Source organism: Scomber japonicus, chromosome 6 (assembly GCF_027409825.1).
Source record: "Scomber japonicus isolate fScoJap1 chromosome 6, fScoJap1.pri, whole genome shotgun sequence".
In the NCBI taxonomy this organism is placed as follows: domain Eukaryota; kingdom Metazoa; phylum Chordata; class Actinopteri; order Scombriformes; family Scombridae; genus Scomber; species Scomber japonicus.
Window position 1 is genome coordinate 15915737 of NC_070583.1, and position 21586 is coordinate 15937322.

The following is a 21586-nucleotide window of genomic DNA, read 5'->3' on the forward strand; positions in this document are numbered from 1 at the left end:
TGCACCAACTGTTCAGAGGTTCAAACTTATCCTAATAAAAACCAAACAGATTGCACATCATACAATTGCTCTGATGTAGAGATTAGTTGCTATTAAATGTTGAAACACAATGGCTAGTTGCCTAGCTTAACAGCTACAGTATGAAGCTAATTTAACAACCTGACCTAACACTAGTTTGCTAATATATTACCTATTAGGATTAAAGAATAAAATAATTGGTGATATATGGTTGACCCAGTATAATTTCTAGTTACTAATTATTTTCAAAGTCATATCTAGAAGACATTCCAACTCTCCCGGAAGTTCCGGGAGTCTCCTGCATATTGATAGCGGCTCCCTGACGTTATGACTAACAATGCAGTGCATATGAGAGAAAAGCAACCTGATAGCTCTGTGTTACTAACCAATCGCATCTCAGTGTGCTTCATCTTATGAAATGCATTTTGCAGAAATTCACTATGAAATATCCCTCATATTTTATAAAATGGAAAAGTTTCATCAATGTGCCATACATACAACAAGGCACTCTGCCAGTTCGTGTGTACTCTGTGCGCCAAATGAGTAAGATCCCACAATAAAAATCCATACAGCATGAAACACTGTGTACATATACGTCCATTGAACAAAACACTCAGAGACAGATGAGGTTCTTCTCAGTTGTTTATTTCTCTTTATTCAACTAACATCGTTCTCTGAGACAGAATTGCTGTGGCAAATAAACAACCTTAAGAGTCACATGCATAAAATGTGATTCACATGAGGCTGGAAGATGACAGTGGAGATGAGGAAAAGGGAGGACTTGTGTGTCAAGTGTATTGTGCCTTAGAGAAGCCCTCAGAGGGTAATGCTCATTAACTGACATTAAATACTGAATAATCTGTACTGCTAAAGTTGATGTATATGTGGGTTGCTTCTACTAGACTAATTACTTTCGAGCATTTGATATTGCTTGATACATCATTTCGTTGGAGTCATAAACCAATCAAATCTCATGTCAGATAATGTTGTGGCAACATCACTGTCAAGGTGAAGCCTTTTGAATTCTTCAACAACTTTTGTGTGATGCTGCTTCAGGACACACCACATCACAGAATCTTATTTAACCAAACCAACCACATGCTGATCTGTACGCTATGTGACATTAGTTTGCCTGCATCTTTGCAAGAGCAACATTAAGTAGATAAAAGCAAAAATTGAGTTTCACTAGAAAAGGAAATGATGTACTTACATAATCAATTTCAGGATAACCTGTTAGCACAAAATGAAATCTATTCATGCCATTCTTCAAGTATAGTGTTTAAATTCATTCTCACACTGGCATTCTTCCATTTTAAATTACACCCAATAGTTTGTTGTAGTGCTAAATAAATTTCAGGTGGATTTAATAATTAATTTATATGGAAAGCCAATAATGACCACTCAAGTAGAACTTAGATCAACAGCAGTGCTAAAAGAAGATGTTGCGTGTCTGCCTGATGGTTCCGCTAACCTATTTTTGATTTTATGATAATACTGTACTGTATGTGGGCATGCTGTTGTAGAGAGCATGCCTGCAGAGAGCTGGAAAATACAGATTTAAGGGCAAACAGTGCTATGATTCAATTGCACATCCACAGTTGAAATAAATACATAAATAAATATATTAAGTTTTGATTTTAATAAATAATGGCAGGCAAGTTGAAGAATAGAACAAATCCAAAGATCAGTATCTTATCATATTCCATGTGATATATATGTTATAACACAGTTTCTCGGGCTGATGAACCAGAGAAACTGTAACATCTTTGTAAGCTTTCATACTGCAGTGTGCTGTGTGTGTGTGTGTATGTGTGTTGACAGGAGGGGGGCTACTTCTGCTGAGCAATGTTAGATAAGAACCACCACTGTGTATTGCACTGGACGGATGATTTATCAAGTAATCAAGCAGGGGAGAGAATCTATTATACGAGGTGTAGAATAACTTTGTTCCAGTGTTCAGCTGTACAGGGTCATAGCTACTGATGTCTATCGTCAGAGGTGCAGTGACTCCTTCTATGATCCAGTTCATGTACAACAGATGGATACAAATACAAAAAGAAAACACAAGATACTAACATCAGTCTAAAATACTGAAGATGTGTTGATATGAACTACCAAATTATCAGCAAAAAATAAGACTGACTTTTTATTTTTGTTGTGCTTTTCTTTACCCGGCTATCACTTCAGATTAGCATGTATTATCCCATTTCATAAGTGAAAGTTTTTATAAAAAACAAAATATTCGGAGGCCATGCATAAATTATTTTAATATACTGTATTAATCATGACTTCAGCTGTTTGATAGTGAGTTTTATTGAAAGTCAATAGATATAGCCTCCAAATTCATGTTTTGGGGAATTTCTGTCTCTCACATCATAGTAAGAGGAGAGGGACTGATAAGCCAAGTCAAACTGAATTCTTGGGATTTATCTATTGCGTCTGACATGATACTCTTAATACTGTTTCATCCTGCTCTTTTATGTACTTGCACACAGCTGACCTGTGTTAACCAGTGGTTTGTGTGTATATATGGACGTGCATAGACAAAGGGAAACATCAGCTTACTAAAATGACTGTGATTTCAAGAATGACACTGTATATGAAAGCTTACAGGGGGATCTGTGAATCTGCCATGTAGCTCATTTGACGTTCTTGTCCAAGCGTTATGAATGCTTCACAAACTGGAGCTTCTGTTACCAAATTAAACTGGTGGTGTGCTATTATTCTTTCCATGTGTTGAACCTCGAGTGAATCTGTGCCTTGTTGTGTGTCACTGTGATGAATTAACCAGGGAGAAGAGAAAGAAGATACTTTTTAAACATATAAATACAGTAATTACAATGCTTTTTGTCAAAAATTTGTCATTAATCCTCTTATTACTCTCATGTTGAATTACTATTTACACATGTTGCCACAGAGGGAACATGATTCGTGTATTTTTAAGTGCTAAGAAGTGTTAGGATTTTGATGTTTACATATAGGACTGTACGTTTCAGCTCCCTATTGCACAACAAGGGATATGTCTTGAACAGTTGTTCTTCAGGTGTACGGGCTGGCTTAAATGCATGAGTTATAATGACACTACAAAATGAACGATGATAACCCAAGAGTAAATGTGTATAAGAGCCAGTAGTATTGAACTAGGAAGTCAAGTGCTTGTAAAACACCCAAACCAATTAAATTAAATTAAAGCAAACATTTCATAGTTATCAAAAGAACATTCCTTCCCTCACTATGTTTGTGTTTGTTCAAAGAAAATCCACATGAGACATATTTGTCCTTGGAATCATGTTTTTGTCCAGGCTGATGATGTAGTTCGTGTCCTTAAATCCTAGAGGACTTTCTTTCTCCTGAACCGTGTGCAGATCCACACCCGTTTGTGTTTTATTTCCTTTTTATTTCTGAGGTGAAGGATATTCTTTAACCTGCTCAGACTTGTTTGGTTGAGTCCGCTGGCTGTATGCTTTTTCATATTGTGCTGTCTCTTTTGTTAGGTTGTCCTCAGCGGGCCATTGTACCGTGAAGGTACAGGTCACGTCCATACACACATACACCCTGACCCTGTGAGGCATCCTTTATGTCGTCTGCTCTACGCTTGAATTGTGGGACCTGATGAATAATCGCCACCTCTTACTAATCTGTGCTTTAATATGATACATTTGTACTGTTTCCGTCCATATTTAAAAAATGTCAGATTGAGTCAAGAGGATTAAATCCCCCTTTAAAGGCCCCCCTTCTTTATTTCTGATGATTAAGACATGAGCGCTGGTTGCACTTATCAAGAGACTGCCATCCCCCCCCTCTGCAGGTCCAAGGCCAACCACCTGCAACAGAAAGGATTAAGATTTGCTGAGAAGGAGCGCTAATGCTTCATTTAAATTAATTAAACCTGTTTATTTTGCAGCTGCTGTAATTGCACCTTAACAGAAAGCATATTAAAGAAGAAATGTACAACACCTGCTCTAACTATCTGAGACCAGGTAAAAATCATCATCACATTTTAATTTCCTCTACTAAATCCTTTTTATTCAGGAAGGAAAAAAAAGAGGGTTTAGCTCGCTAATGGAGGGTATTGTATTGAGGGTTGTTCTAAAACATTATTACTTACCGTTGGTCTGGGGGAGGTGGGTGGTCAAATCTCCACGTTGGGGTCTGTGAATCCTTTTTTCCCCTCGTTTACAAGGACGGGTTTCTCCGTTCTTGTGTGCCAAACGAGTATCTGGTGAGGTAAAGCGCACAGAAAAAAACCCACAGCAACATTAGTAACATGCTGTTCCCCTAATGCACTCATTCAGAGTCCACTCTCCCTTTCAGCTCCCACTCTGCTCCGTGTTCTTCAAAACATTAAATTCCACTTATAGCTCAAACAGTACATATACCACCACGGGGGCCTGTCTATGTGTAAAGAGCTACTTGAGCGTGAACCTGGCAGTAGATGGGAGCGAAGAGGGATCACAGGAATTTGTTACCGTACAAATATGACATAGCCCTTTCATCTTGGCCCATCTAAAGTCCTCTTCCAACCATAGGATAATGGCTACCTTCAACTAAAATGTCCTTGTCCTTGTTTTATCACCGTAGCTCTATGCAAATAAAACAGCACGGTTCTTCCAGGTATGCTACCGTGCTATCAAGCCTTCAGACTGGGCTGATTTGGCCCTAGAGACCGGATGAACATCCAGGAAAAGTGTCAAGCTCATTTTCCCTGGTCATCTCTGTGTTGGAACTCTCCTTCCTTTCATCTCACCACGGCACTGGCCATGAATTATGCATAGGCCGTGTTTGAGATGTTCCATGAGCCCACTCCCTCTTTGCTCAGGTGTAGGGGGAGGTTAATAGTCACGCTTGCATCTGAAGTGGTAGATTATGAGGAAGAGAGATGCTCATGCACGACTTTCTTTTTTTTTCCTTCCTGTTGCTCTCCCACCCCTTCTGTCTGTCTCTGCGCTCATCTGTAATCACTGTGACGTCCCTACTTCCCCCACCCTCCTCCAACCCCAACTCCAATTCCGCTCTATCAGCCCTTCCCTGAATTGCCTCTTTTCATTTACCCCTCTGAATGGCTGGGGGAGAACAGGAGAAAAGGCTGGCTAAAAGTATCTCTCTCTCTCTCTCTCTCTCCCATCCTTGTGTGTGTGTGTGTGTGTGTGTGTGTGCGTGTGCACAGGGGTGATTGCGGTGTAGAAACTGGCAAGCTAAAGCCCTCTGGCTGACTCCTCTTTGACCAGAAAGAGGCTTAGTGAAGTGACCCAGACCAAGGGCCATAAGCAGGAATGGTGGAGTGGGCATGGATAAGAGCGTTGCTGCTGCTGCTCAACCCTCGAGCCTCTCACTCAGCCGTGTGTGTGTGTGTGTGTGTGTGTGTGTGTGTGTATATAGTGTGCATGTAGTCAGTGAAAGAAATCATAATCAATTATATCCAACTTTTCAGCAATACATTTATATTCTGACCATGAGAAAATGCTCATTTTTTCATGGGATATGTGCCAAGAAACACAAGAATTCTCCTAGTATGAATTGTGGAGGAGAATGAATGTGCAAACTGGTAGCCTCGTGTGTTGCTTTTTTTCCAGCTCAGAATAAGTGACACACATAAGTGACACATTTTTTGCTACCATACAATAAATGTTTTTCATATCATAATGAAAATTTGGATTGTGAATGCCTTTGGATCCTCTTTTAAAGATCTGTGGCCTCAATGCATTGAAAGTAGCTTCTTCCACTTTCTTGATTTATTTATTTTATGCAAAAGATAAAGTTTCTCTTCATCTTCATCATCTTCATTTGTGTTTTTATTAATGACTAGTACCTTGCATCATCAACACAATAAGTGACAATGGTGTTGGTAGCAAAAGATAATAATTCTCTCAGATGCTATAAGGCAGCATTCAGTTAAAGGGCCTGATTTAAACTCTGAAGCTGAATATTTGTTTAAGTAAACAAAACCACCCACATTTTTAAAGATTATGCCACTGCAGGTTATAGTATTGTTGTGATACAGCAAGTTCAATTCCTTCATCTACAGTTTTTTATAATCATTAACAGTTTAGAAATTCCCTTAACTCTCTATGCTCAAGTTAAGCAGTTTAACAGTAGGCTACTAAGGGTGGGGGTGAGGGGGTTACCTTAGTGCAATTGGCTGCTTTAGGCTCCAGGTCGTTGAGTGTGACAAGTTCCCGGAGCAAACTACTCTCCTGGTATCCTCCCTTCACCCCGCGGAGTTTGAAATACGCCTGTGGCTTGAAGAGGATGAGCCTCAGGTTGATAGCAAAGCCGGCCATGTCGATGGCAAAGGGCCGATGGGGGTCGAACACTGTCTTCCAGCCATAAACCTTCCCAGCTGCATTGACCTTCGGGGACTCGTACCGCAAGCCGCCCACAAAAGCCACAGGCCATACCGAAACTTTCCGAGTCGATCTCATCTATTGAGAGGACAGTTGAGAAGAGAAATGGAGGAGAGAGAGAGAGAGAGAGAGAGAATTAGTCATCTGAGAAAAGTGTAGATGACAGTGAGACACAGTATTAGAGCATTGGCTGCCAACGCTACACCCGTGCACAGACAGAGGGTTTTAGAGCACTGCTATTATTCACTCTGAAAGACGGTGAATATTGACCGAGTCATTGTGCCATGTGCAGCTGACACTGTTAGATGAAGGCAGATCACACACATTGTTCAACAGCTGCCCTACAATGAGATAATTAGCCACAGCCATCTTTTTTTTCTTTTTGGCATGTTTGCCTTTATTGGATAGTAGGCAGTGAAGAGGCAGACAGGAAACAAGTGGAGAGAGAGAGATGGGTATGAAAGATGATGATGATGGATGGACGCGGCTGGAAATAAACCAGGGATGTCGTGGTTTTGTGGCATGTTCTGTAACCATTTGGTTACCAGGGGGCTGCAGCCACAAGCATTTTTTGGGGGGTAAATGCGGACAATGTCAAGAGGGTTTAAAGGAGGCACCTCATTGGAGCAAATGGCGTTTGTCGCTGGTTGGCTAAGGAGGTTCTTTAAGGTAGAGCACCATCCTTCTTTTTTATTTATTTTTTGGTCCTTTAATCTTCCAGCATCAAACAATCTCTGCCGCACTTTTCTTTGTCTGCCTCTCAGCAAGTCTTTGCCATCCTGGCAAGAGCTGCTGTAGTCATAAAAGGTACGTTTTTATAATGAGGAAAGAGGAAGGTTTAGAAACTCAATGCGGCAAAAATAATGATGCTGCTACTATGTTAGGAAGCTCCATTTAATATGAAGGTGCATGTACAGTATCTTGCTTGCATGCTCAGCAAATTTCTAAACGCAAGTGTGCTTGCATACAAGTTGCTGCTTTAGACTGGCATGTGATCTGATGGGATGCTCTGTGGTCAGTTGGGGGATCAGAAAGCAGCAGAGTTTGAACACCATGAAGCTGGCTGGAGGCTTAGGGGAATCCATGGATTTGAGCTTTAGGGAAAATTATGAAGGAAGGATAGTGCCATATATCCAAAGAAGAGCAGTTGTAAAAGTGTAATTCACAACTTGTGAAAGCACATCTTAGAGTTTGCACTTGTAATTTCTGATCTGCAAAGCTGCAAAAAATAAACTGCAAGTGTAATTCACAACTTGTGAAAGTGCACCTCAGATTTTGCACCAACTTCTGATCTGCAAAACTGCACCAAAGGATTTGCATTTGAATCTTCCTATTTGCCCACTCAGTTGCTTGAATTATGCTTGCAAATGTTTTTTTGCAGGTTTGCAGATCAAAAGTTACAATTACAAACTCTAAGATGCACTTTCACACAGTTTTACAGTTTCATAGTCTGTTCTTCTTTGGATATATGACACTATCCTTCCTTCATGGAAAATGACCAAGCCAAGCACCCAGATAAGATTTGACAGGATGTTCTGTTTTAATTAGCTTTTGGGTTTAATGGTGGAGGAGAGGATGTGTGCTTACATGTATGAATCCATGTGACTGTGCTACTATGATTTTATACATAGGGTCGTGTGTTTTTTTGTTTTTTTTAACAGCACACAATATCTCATTACATTACTTTTTTCCATGTACGTACCATTTATCAACAATGTCCTGTATCACTCACTGTTTCCCATATTAATAAATGGCTATACTTCACTAAACTGCTATTGTATGCTGAGGAGAGCCACTAAGTACATTGCCCAAAGTTGTCTCAGCTGTTGCCAGGCCACATCTGAATCCAGCTACTAACCCACCCTGCCAGCTTTCCTCATGGATATACTGTATGAACGCCTTAAATCAAAAGAAACCGCAAATCAGGCTTTCTGTCGGCAATGTCAAGAGAGGCTTGTCACTTTCCCATCTATACTGAAAATGTGAAAATGAGTGTTCCGCCTGCTGCCTCTGGTGAGGATATCAGCCAGAGTAAAACAGCACAAATCCCTCTTCTGCTGGCAGCCAAGCAAATGAAAATGCAACAAAGTTCTTCTCGCCCAATTCTGGTGAAAATGATGTGTTTTTCCTTGTTCCTTGTTGCTGTAATATGTTTGCATGCCTGTGTGTTCATTTAAGCTGTTTCCTGCTCCACTTATAATAGTGAGAAGTAGAGTAAACGTACAAAGAAAAATAAAATCCTCAAATTGTGAAAGCAGATAGAAGGCAGGCATCCAGGTACGTTAATCAGGATGCAGAGATGATGAAACAAAACTGAATTGTCTACCATCGGAGGATTCTGTCCAAATAGAAAAGTGCCACAGTTTTTTAGGTTTTACTACCATTTAATTATTTAAATCGTCCTAATTAAAAATGTATTTATACAGCTCATTATAAGAAAAATAAAGCTGATGGATCACAATTTACATTGCAAATGCAGCCAGTTGTTTATCTAAATTGTGCCTCTTGAACATACAATAAAGAGGGGGCAGGGTGTTATATCAGTAAAAAATGTAATATCAATTAGTATGTTAAGTTAATATATTAATATTATCTCAATATATTTTTTGATTTCAGTTGTTGACAGTTAATGGTTGAAATAGAGAACAGAGAGTTCATTAAAATTGTCCCCCCCAGTAAATAACTTTGGTCTGGGAAGCAAACAAGAAGCCTCAATAATTCATGCAGTTCTTTACAGGGATGTATTTTAAGTAAGGAAATTAATTTTTCATAAAGTTTTTTGGTTTTCATTAAGACATGACCTAAAAAGTATGCATGTAATAAAAGGCAGCATTATGCCACAGTCAGTGATAGCAAGTGCTGGAAAGAGAGACAGACGGTTTTCATACTGTGGGAGTGAATAGAGTCGTAATGTCCTTTGTTGCTTCAATGTCTCTGACAGCAGTTGTGATGTAAGTGCAATTAAAAGATTGATGATTCAAGTCAGTATGTTATTTCCCCCTCTGCAGACTTGTGTTACGTGATCTGAAATGTACTGTCTCTGTGTCGGGCTGGCAGTCACCTCAGGTGAACTCCCGCTGCTTTGTGCGTCACTGCCACTGTTGAAGAAGAATTGATTTTGATGATTTTTCATTTTAGGTTTGTTACATTCATTTCTGAATATTACAGTTTTTGCATGTTTAACTTTGAACTTTTTCTTCATTTTCTTTTAGATGATACATTAAATCTTTAAAATATGACTTGAAAAGCTGAAACATGAATAGTGTCATATCTTTAGAAAAATCAATGCCATTAGTTTTATTCTTACTTTGGCATTCATTCATGACTGTTCTCAATTTAAAAAAAAATCAGAATACAATAACCTCAACCTTCAACCTCAATGTGATAGAAACTCTAGCTCCATCCTCCATTGCATCAGGTTTAATTTATTCTAATGATATAAGAGATAGGGGGTTAGTGCTGCAGTCTGTAATGTTACCACACAGTTTATGGTATAATTCAACTGATGGGAAAGCATGACTGTAAAAGAAGGGCAGTTATTGTGTATCTGGATATTCATCAGTAATTTAATTATGAATAAATGATTTACATTAATTCATGTTTTAAACTTGTAATACACTATTGGTACAAAACTCTGGCCAAGTTCTCTTGACCAGGTTGAGCTCTAAAATATCTGTCATTGCCTTTCACCATGTCCAATGAATGCATGAATGTTGGTTTACAAAACAAAAATTGTCAGAACTCAATTTCAAAATCAACAAGCTATGGACCTAAAACCTATTAACCATCAGTTTTATATGGAATTTGACATATGGAATATGGCATTTTAGACTTCTAAATAAATAAATTACGTTCAGTTTAAACATGATATTTTCAGGCTACTAGCTGTTCATCTTATATTTAAACTTCAGTCAAATATTTTAATTGGTGTACGTTTGAAGAATAAGAAATTGACTGTTAATTAAAATGTTTTGGGTTTTTTTTTTTGCAAGTAATGACCTACACAAAAAAAGCAAAAAAACATCTTTCTTGATTTTAGTAGTTTAACATTGGTGAGCTTTATGAGTGGTTCTGACGGTTTTCCTTTGTTAGACATTGTCAGCCTTATGCACCTATTTGTTCTCAAGACATGAAGACACTCTGAACAGTTGCTGTGGTGTCAGCAAACTACAGCGTTTTTATAATGGGCAAACTATACAGTAGTTGCAGTCAACTCTCTCCTTTCTGTCTATCTGGCTGTCGCATTCTCTTTTCCTCTCGTTCTTTTCTGTCTGTCTCTTCACCCCGCTCCCTCTCTCCCTCAGGGCTGTTACTCTAGCCCATGAGAAATAGGCCTGTTGGAGGTGATGGAGGGCCTCTGAGGGAGACGGAGCACTTCGGCTGATTCCCAGAGAAAGGTAATGACAGGCCCCGTCAATACTCGGCGCTCCATTTACTACGGACCCCGTCTGCACTACTAACAAGATTTGAGGCTAATACTCAGAGGACCTAGACCGTGTCTGCTCAGGTAATTCAACTGATGTCAAGATGGATGGGCTGAGATGTACTGATTACATGCCCAAACTTCTCTCCACTTGCTTCGGATCCCTGACTATGCTTGTTAAGAGCTAAAAAAAATGCTTCAAGTGAGTGATAATTTATTGTTCAGTTAGACAGCACAGATGCCTACAATGCAGTAGTACATGGCTGAGCAGTGTGGTATAATATACTGCTGGTGTAATATGTTTCAAATACATGCCATATATTGAATTCAAGTTGCATTTGCTTATTAATTTTTTTTAAATTGTTTTTACAATACCGCCTATTTAAAAGTGTAGTCTGACATATTTTCACAAATTGATGATAATATATCACTGTGGGTTTGCTGATCAATGACAGTCACTCCTCTGCTAGGCGAGCTTTTAAGCTTTCTAAGCAGTCCTCTCAAGCCCCATGAATTATCCACCATCTATTCTGCACATGCTTTGCTTTTTTAAAACTCAAGTGGAAATCAACAGTGCAGTATTTGCAGTTTCAGAGTGTGAAAAATGTTTGCAGGGTTGGCATCATAGGTTATTTGTTGAATAGAGGTGGTAGTGGTGTGATAGCTCACTAAACAGGACAGTATTAGGTAGGAAGAAGATTAAATTAGGTTACATTTAGGTATAGGGGCAGCAGAAACAAACTGTAAGAACAACACTAACGAAAAATGTGCATAGTCAAATAGTTTCCCTTTACACATCCAACACAGAGCAACATTATCATTAATTTAGAGTCATGTCTCTGCCCACATGGTGAATGTCAGTCTAATATTCACTGTTCTTTGACTGTAACTCAGCATATGCTCTTCTACAACTTCAGGGGGAAATAAGCAGCTTATTTATGTTCAGCTGGTTGCCAACTTTGTCTGCTGTTTGGCATTTGGTTGGTTAAATGATAATTCTCTGTGGGCGTTGCACCAAAAAAATGAACCCTTCCACATAGTAATAGTCATGTGATCCATTGTAAATATACTCTTAAAAAAGATATTTTAGAGGAAATTTTACACCAAAATACTAAAATTCCAACTTGACTAACTCTCAGACTGCTGAAACATTTGAATTTCATTCCCATTCACTTCCACTGACAGTGCATTTGGAGGTGATCTTCTAATGGTCAGTATAAACAGGTAGAATGATTAACAATGAACCTCATCCTTCAATATTTGTGTGGATACTTCACTATGGTTTTACGGCAGATTATGGCAGAGGCTGACTGAGTGGTGTTCAGTAAACAACCTGGTTTTGAACACTAAGAAAACAAAAGAAATGATTGTTGATTTCAGGAGGAAAACAAATGATCAGCCGCTGGAGATAAATGGGCTAAGTTTGGAGAAGGTGGCTACTTTTAAGTTCCTGGGCACGTACCTTCTGAGGATCTTACATGGACACAAAATACTCACTTCCTGATCGGTAAAGCACAGCAGCGACTATACTCAACCTCCCACAACACCTGCTGCTGTCCTTCTACCACTGTTCAGTGGAATGTGTTTTGACTTATGGGATCCTTGTGTGGTATGGCAGCAGCTCTGCAGCTGATAAAAAGGGCCTGCAGAGGGTTATCAAAGCTGCACAAAACATAACAAAAACACACCTACCCACCCTAGAAGACATGTTCAACTCCCACTGTCTTCAGAAAGCCACCAACATTCTGCAGGATCCATCCCACCCAGCCCATCATCTGTTTGAACTGCTGCCCTCAGGCAGGCGTTACCGGGCAGTTCAAATCAGAACCACCCGACTGTTAAACAGCTTTTATTCCAAAGCCATCACCACATTGAACACAAGCCTAGAAACCCGAACCCATACCTAACAACACATATACCTCACAAACACCAAAGTTCAATAAATCAATTTGTGCAATATCACTGTGAAATGTGAAAATGTATCTGTGTTGGCATTTTTGTATGACTGAGTGTGACGAGATCTCGTGTCACGAGAGACTAAAACGTGACAATATTTTTCGTTGAAGTGAAGTGAATATTGTCTCGTGAAGCTATAATTAAGGGGCGCACCAAAAAAAAAAATAATTGCATGTTTTATAATTTCACGAGTGGATCATTAACCTTTTTACTGTGGGTGTCCTCATTCTAGTTGGTGAACTAACAGCTTTTACCTGCTGAGAAGATCTCAGTCAGAAGTAAGAGGGTGGAGGAGCAGTGGTAAGTTGAACTCAGGTCTATACACTGAAAGCCTGAATTAGGAGGAGCGGGGGAATCTAGTGCAGCTGTGGGAGCCTAATGATGCAAAAAGTAAAATGATTTTATTTATAAGTATGTTGTTCTACTTGTGTGTTTATGTGATATCAATCTATAAAATGTCTATCTATATGGGGAATCCTTTTACAGTGCTGCATACTGCATATGATAATTATATATTTAGAAAGTAGAACTGAAGTGATTCATTACAAGATGATAAGTTAAAACATTTCAAAATGCACCTGCATTATTTCCATTTTGTGAATGTAAAATAAAATGAAAGTCATATATTTCCTAATTGAAGTTTTCTTAAAAATATAGTTATTCTTGTGAACCCAATATCTCGTCTCGTCACAGTGTATTGTCACACCCCTACTGAGTATGTATGTGTATGGTTGTGTGTGTAGTATATATATATCTTATCTCGCCCTATTATTTTACTATGTATTACTTTTTAATTGAGCTCCGTTCTCTGCCTTGGGTTTTGAATTTCGTTGTATTCTATACAATAACAATAAAGGAATCTAATCTAATCTAAAAAAGATTTCAAAAATGGTGAACAAAAAATGAAAAACATCCATTCATCAGAACACTGTCTTGAGATACATTTTGTGAAGAATATTCTAATTGTGTCTCATCATGTTATCTGTCAGTTTATTCACAAGTAGACTACTTTATATAGATGAAAGATGTGTATTTTTAGCATGTTCTCCTAGCTGGAGAGGTGTGGCATCTGCTCACCAGAGTCAGCTTTTGTTCAGTCAAGTGAAATCTCAAGAGAAAAGTACACTGTGCCAATGTTTTATTTAAATCCAGCTGCAACTAGATGTAATAAAATAGTCATATTTAATGATAGTGCCTTTGATTGTCAAAATGTATTAAATAATTTAGTTATTTCTATCAAGATGCATAAAGTTTCATTCAGGGTGATGAACATTTTCAGTTAGGAGCTTTTATGCAGTTCTTCGTAAACCAGAGTAATCGTGACACATGTGAGGAACTGACCCACATATAGCATATGTGTGCACTACATGTATCCATGCACATCACTTCAGGAAAGCAGGAGTGGTGTAACTAACCTCTTCAAACAGCTCCAGGCTGTATGTGTTGTCATCATCAGCAAAGTAGACAATTCCAACTTGGCTGCTGTTGGCATTGAAGGTCTCCCTCAGCCACCGCAGGGCCAGATTCCTCTGCATGGTCCCCCTTGGAATTCTGGGGTCCCGAGTGTCACCCCGCAGCTTATAGTTCCTGGGCGTCTCGACATTGAGGTGGGTGTAGTTGAGCCCTGTTTCTCGGAGGAGCCTCGTTACAAGAGGTGTTCTCCTTTGAGAGTCCTCCACCAGAATCCAGTGCAGGTTGGGAACATGGAGGAAGGTGTTAGCCAGCCGCGTGAGCTCCGCCTTCTGCACCGGTCGGCTGTACGTGGGGGTGATGATATGGATTGTAGGCAGCACGTCGGACCAGGGTGGAGGCCGCGTGTACACATACTCAGTCCTCACCACCTCCACAATGTCCTTATCTGAGGCACAGTATTCCTTGGAGTCCTGCGCCTGGCCACCAGCCTCCCTCTTGCCCTCGACACCATCATCTAAAGATTTGGGGTTAAGAAGACATGTAAGGCATTAGTGCAACCTTGGGCTGCCCTCTGTATGTTTGCCTCAGGTGACTTAAACCCAATGGGGGTAAAGTGTACCTGAGAGCCGGTGGTGGCGGACTGCAAGCCTCTCTGGAATGATAAAGATCTCTTTTACTAGGTGGTGACAGGCTGCAAAAAGTGAAAGCAGGCACCGTGAGAGGATAACACAGCTGATGGACAGAGAGACAGCGCAAGAGGAGGAAAAAGGAGAGATGAGGCTTTTGCTGTTTCCTGAGCAATGGCATTGGGGATATCTTTATAAGGAAAGAAAAATGTGGGTATGTGGTTTCAGTTCACATGCTATCTTTTCATTCAATAAGCCTTCGTCTTCTGCCCACCCCCCTCCATTTCTGAGGCTTGCTGTGTCACTTTCCTTCAATCAGCACAGCCACGAATTACTGTATTTTACTAGTCTTTGTGTTCAAAGAAATAGCAGCCATGTTTGAAGGTACATTGCTCCAGACTGTCTAAAGATACAATTGCTGTGACAACTGTGAGCTCACCATTTGATAGCTGTTGTAATTAAGTAGTGAAGAGATAGAGCTTATTTTCAGTTGTCAGGTCAGGGTTAAGGTAAGGGTTAGTTATTTTTTGTCAATATTGGAATCATGTTGGCCATTTGATATTCACTTCACATGATTATCAAAGATCCCAGCAGCTGTGGCCCTGGTTATTTCCTGGTGTAAGACAGTTAGGTTCATTTCGAATGAATGAGGATATACAATTGTGACCACTTACTGTACCCATGACCAGCATGTAAAACAGAGGTGAATCAGTCAGCTCACATATGTGGATTTAACTCCAGTGGTATACTGTGGCACCAGTAGTTTGGCCATAATGGGTAAAATATGATTAAAGAATCATTAAGGTTGTTAATTTCTTTTCATTGTGCCACAGCTAAAGGCAATCTTTGTCACTGCTCAGCCAAGGCGCCATTTGCCCCTCAAGCATAAAGAGGATTTTTTTCTGCAGCACATAGATTAACACAATCTGCTGATGGCCAGATGTTCGACAGAGGCTGCCAGCGAGCACCCTGCCAAAATCCTCCAGCTCCTCTTTTAAGAGCATACAAAAGGATGCCTGTGGGCAGAGCTGGGTCAGATAGCACAGGAGAAAAATGTTTTTAATTTCTTTAATACTTTTTTGTGTCTTCACTTTTCCACGAAAGTTTAAATTGCTTCATGCATTTAATGGTAGACACCTTTATCATAAAGTATAATTTGATAATAATTTGAGTACTGTTCAGTGGTTGTTGACTCATCAGACACTATCTTAAATATTAAGATCAACTGAAAATTGTTTGTAATTATTATTTGTTCATCATTCTTTTATTAGTTTGTTTTTTTGTTTGTGTGTGTGTTTGCCTTCTATGTAAAGCATCCTTGGGTTAGTTATTACCATTCCTCTTCTGACTCCAGGCTACTCTGGGTCCTGTGTAACCCTGTTTTGTTTGCTAACACCTTTACGTGCATTCATGACATTATAAGCAGAGGACAAAGAGTGTTATTGATTTGTTGCTGCTCTAATTTGGCTTTGTTTACTGTTCAACATACTTGACATTTTACACTGTTGATTTGAGGTCTTGGAGGGAAATGATTTGGAGGCTCATGAGTGTGCAATAATGACTTGTGCGCAAAGGTGGTTTTAAACATGAACCCAAGATGCTTCATGAAGCTAATTGGGCAGACGTATTGATTATATTAACTTCCCGTTCAAACAAACTCTGAAACTGATTTGCAGGGAAATGAAATTGGGGAACAGTTTAAATCTAAATGGATAAAACAGCCGATAAACATGCTGCTGTATACTGCATGCTGTGTGTGGCTGAGCGTCAAACCAAGGGAAAAATATGAATTGATGGGCAAAGCATGTGAATGGATGAGCTGTGAATGCTGTGAAATCCAGCACTAGGAAAGCTATTAACATAGCACAAAATATTGTATATTGGACGTAGCTAAACAGTTTATTCTATATGACAGACTAATAAAAGAGTCTTCTAAATGTATGAGAGTGTGCAGGGTATATTTGAATGAGCTACAGTAACTTCTAAGTCTTCATCGTGCACGTAAACAGTCTGCACTGATGAGGCTTACAATGACTGGACTGGAGTGTTATTGAGCTGTGATGAAGCTGATGGTCATGGTTGGTGAGTGCCTCTAAATGAACAAGTTGTTGTCTAAACCTGAAGTGCGGAATGAGGTTCGAGGACCTACTTCAGCTCTGATATTGCCTGTGGAGTGCAGTGCAGTGCAGTGCAATGCGTACCCTTGCGGATGGCGAGAAGTGGAGCTATAGCGCTTTGGTGCCAAACAGTGATGAGCAGAGTCCAGGGTAACACGATCAACACGATGGCAAGAATATCTCTTCTCTTCGGCATCTCCAGGATTGGTTATTTGGCTCGGCATTACCTGGAGAGAAAAAAGTTAGAGAGTTCAGCACAGGATTTCACGTGGAATGAATTTGAGATCGTTAAAAGTATGGGGTGCCGATGGTAGAATTTCAATTACAGTTTTATAACTGATATATTTTGAATATTTAGCTCACTTTTCTCACATTTAGCTCACTTTTCTTTCATTTAAGACAGAAATTCATGTAAAACAACATGTTATATATAAATGTTAAAATGTGTTTTACAATCCCATATAAAAGAGACTATGTTTCTCTAATTTGTGTTTGTGTATTGCACATATGAAAATTAACTTGCACCGGATTAATTAAACATTCAGAGGGGCATACATACATAACTTGGAAATGCATGGGAAGTATATTACAGAACCTAAATTATTATTAACTCCCTTAAGAACACCATATTAGACACTGGAGGATGCCAATATTCATTAGAGGAAGAAAAAACTACTACGGTGAAATAGAAATTGAATAATAGCTTAATTAGTTAAAACAAAACATCATTCCGCAGCAGAGGCAGTGGTGTTACAGCCTCAGAAGAGTGCATAAAAAATTAGATTATGGAGCAATTGAATGCTGTTCCACCCTCCCAAAAAACTGTGTGTAATTAAAGTGAGACTGAGGACACATCTGGACACACTAGACCACTAAACCCTCCAGCTGGTGGGTGGTGCTGTTTCCTCCGTGATCGTGATTTACCACTTTTTTTTTCTCCAAAGAAATGATGTAGTTTATCAAGGAAACACTGCAGTGGGGTTGGTAGTGCTTGGTTTTGGCTAGTCTATTTTTAAATAAAATAAAATAGTGGCTTGGTCAAAAACATTGCTGTATTACAGGCAAACACTACACTAAAATATGTTTATGTAGTGACAGAATCTTGATTTATATTTGATCACTGCTGCCATTCTACAGTTTGATCTGAGTTTCATGAGTCAAGTGCGTTCTGCTGGACAGACAAATTGAGGTTGATTCAATTTTATGCAAATACAGAAACACTCAATGGTCCTTCAACTGGCCTGCATCATATCCATCACACACCACACAGCCGCATCTCATGCTGGCAGATTTCTATTTTCTAGGATGGTGATGGAATGTTCTGTGAAGACCTGCCCTTACTCTGCCTCTGACGGGCTAGTGCTTGTTTCCTTTATTGGTTAGCTTTGTTAATTTTAGGCATGATGAGTGTGATGGTTAGGGTTAGGGTTAGGGTAATAATATCAGGGTCAGAACGGCGGCGGGTCTTTACAGAATATTCCATCGCCATCTTATGAAAGAAAAAGTTTGCATTCTGTTCTCCATAGACAATACATCATTAGATCCAATCTGTGCACCACATACAGCCAACTGAAGGAAGGTCAAAGCCACTGGAGGAGGCCGTGGAGCTGTAGCTTTTGCTCTCTGCCAGGCTGATGATTTCATGCCCAGTGCTGAAACTACTCACTGGCCAAATGGCAGGAAACGATGTCACCAGACTGCGGGCTGGGCTGTGTTTGGCAAATATGCCCTTCCCTCTGAGTCTAGATCATTTGGTACAGCTTTGTATCCTTTTAAAAAAATCTAATTAGCATGAAAGACATTACAAACAAATATTAGTTCATTTCATCATGCTTTGAAGCAATTTAATTTAAAAACAGGAAATCTTTGCAAATGGCCAGTGTTTTAATGCATTCTGATTTTTGGAACAAACAAATGTAATAATTACATTAAATGATCTCCTACATCATAAAACATTTGCAGTACCCATTTTTAAAAGTTTAGAAATCTGCACAATTACTATCAACTTAGAAGCAACTGTTACCACCTCATCCTCTAAAGCTACAATCTATGGAAAAGACGTGATGTAAAAAGGGCATTTACATAAACTTAATGGAAATTATAATTTAATAAAATTGCAAGTTTATAAAGCTTTATACACACAATTGTCCTGGATGTTTCATAAATGCGATCCATTAACATATATGAGTGGGGCAAAATATTAGTAACACTACATTCTGTATTTTATTGGTTACATTTGGAGAATATGATATTATGGTACTCTAATACAATGTGGTCAAAAAAGACTATTGAGTTTAATTAGCACCTTTTTGACAAAGTCTCACAAATGTAGAATTAAATGTAGTCACTTTGTACTAGATTGCATTTGACTGTGCCTTTCAGACCTTCTAATTATTATGTCCGCTCTGTGTATTTAATCGTCACATAGCTCATTTACATTGAATTTAAGGACGGCAGACCTCCGCAGCTCTTCCAGGGTTTGTCTCCCCTCCTCCTTAATAGGCTTCTGGCATTATGCTGTGCCCTAACTGGTAAAATGCCATTATTAGCTGATCTGCTCAATTAAACAAAGGAGAAAAAACAGACATAATATGGGCCCAGGTGTTTGGTGTATTCATTTCAGCTCTACACATGAGGGAACAAGTCGCCACATTTCTCACAGTGATCCTGCTGCCCTTGCTGGGGAAGGTGGCAGTATGAGGCTTAACATAATTGAACATGCCAATTATGTTTATTGAGCCCTGTATAATAAATATAATACACCACTAAAGACACTATTAATGCTTAATGCTTGAGGTAAGATTGACTTCAGTGAGTCCTTACACAAACTGCACACCATATAAATGTTTTCTGCAGATCAAGAAATTGGCCCTGCAGAGTTTTAAAGCTTTATTTTTTTCTACTTCAGTGGAGAGGTGATTTACAGTAAAGTCCTCTGTGGAAAATATTGTTTTGTAGGGCTCTCCATGCTTATATGGAAGCATGATATATTGTACTGAAAGTGACATTACCCACATCCCCAGTTCTTGAATGAACGTCATGGGAATTTCACTGAGAAACCCAGTGAATGCATCCCTTTGAGCCATGTTATTGAATAGATGGAACAGTAGTATACACATCCTCATATCTTCCACCACATAAATCTCCATTATTCAGTGTGCATTATTAAAGATGATGGTTTGACTAAGTAAATGCTACAGTCGGAAGACCCTTCAAGTATAAACTGGAATACAAAGTAATTACATCCACGCTTACAGACACTGGAAATGCAGAAAAACTTTTTTTTTACGTCTACAAATATGGGAAAAAACAATGTCTACTTTATTTCACGTTCTAACTGTATCTGAGGGGAGTTTTCAGTAATTTGCCATGTAATCTGATAAGCACTTAGGGAGCACAACTCCCTCTCCAATGCTGAACATCTACCCATCATTAACTTAAATTGTAAGTCAAATTGATTTATCCACCTTGTAAATATGCCTGTAATGCTGTAAATCAAAACTGCATCTCTGTTAGCTCGATGGCTGGAAATTATAACTATCAATGGAAGAATGCCCAGAGTTATATCATTGTTAAAAGATCTAACAAATATATGGCCTGTGCCCCTACTAAAATCACTTGTAAATCAATTGACAAATTATCCAGTTATCCAAAAAGCCACTTTCAAGAAGGTGCATACATACTGTACAGACTGCCTTTAATAGATTTTGGTTAAAGATTGAGTCTACAGACACACCTGTGGCACTAATATACTCATAGTGCCACTTGCTGAGGCTAGGAAGGTAGAGATTACAATTCATACTGAAGTGGACCTGATTGTTTGAATGTTGTGGCAATGGAATGGTTGTTAAGAGAGGTCACATAAAACCACACTGACTGACAGACAAACACTACCATCCCTACAGCCATACTGCTGGTATGGCTACAGAGAACAGATTTTAATCCATTCTGACCTAATATTGGTAAAGATTATAATTCATCCTGACTGCACCCTCTTTTAGACCCTCCCTGCTGGGTAAATGCCTATGTCACTCCACACCTCCAGTTTATAACGCAGGCGTTTTCTTTTTTCAATAGTGATGACATAACCCAGATGACATCATTAGGACATCATCAGGGGGCTCCACCAGTGCCACACAGCATTACTGTTCTCGCAGGGTGAGTAGTATCCATTATGACCAGTAATTTGACATTGATGTGTTAAATTAGTGGACTGCCTCTTAAATAACTGCGGGAATATAGAGGGTCTATGCATGTGATTAAGTGATGGTTGATACAATCATATGAGTGAAAAAAGGCTTTGGATGCTCACCCACAGTTATAACTGGATCATGGCACCACTGATGATGCGCAGCTGGGAAGGCCACACTGCATACTGGGCGAGCTATCGAGCGGTGACATCCTTCACGACATGTCAGCCAGCCAAGTCCCTTCCCTCTTCCTCTGCCGTGTCTACTTTCACAGACAGGCGACTCCTAGTCCAAACCTGAAAGATAAAGACATTTCTGTAAATTTGATTCAGTAGACAGAGTGTACCTTCTTGTGCCCCCCCACCCCACCCACACACCCTTTGCTTCTCTCACTCAACACAAACATGGGGCATTCAAGGACAGTCAGCCAGGTTTAAACATAGCAGTTTGGACTGGGTCTCAGAGTCAAATGCCTCACAGAGATTCTTGGCCATGCACA

At 39.4% G+C, this 21586-nt stretch overlaps 1 protein-coding gene across 1 annotated transcript; it reads right to left on the minus strand.

The window, feature by feature from the left end:
* Positions 1-3789: 3789 nt before the first annotated feature.
* LOC128360469 (galactosylgalactosylxylosylprotein 3-beta-glucuronosyltransferase 1) lies at positions 3790-21281 on the minus strand. The gene is made up of 6 exons (XM_053320904.1): positions 21210-21281; positions 16982-17124; positions 14157-14668; positions 6144-6440; positions 4127-4237; positions 3790-3842 (listed from the first exon to the last, which is right to left on the minus strand). The coding sequence occupies exons 2-5, from the start codon at positions 17091-17093 to the stop codon at positions 4151-4153; spliced, it is 1008 nt and encodes a 335-aa protein (XP_053176879.1). The 5' UTR covers positions 17094-17124; positions 21210-21281; the 3' UTR covers positions 3790-3842; positions 4127-4150.
* Between the last annotated feature and the right edge of the window lie 305 nt (positions 21282-21586).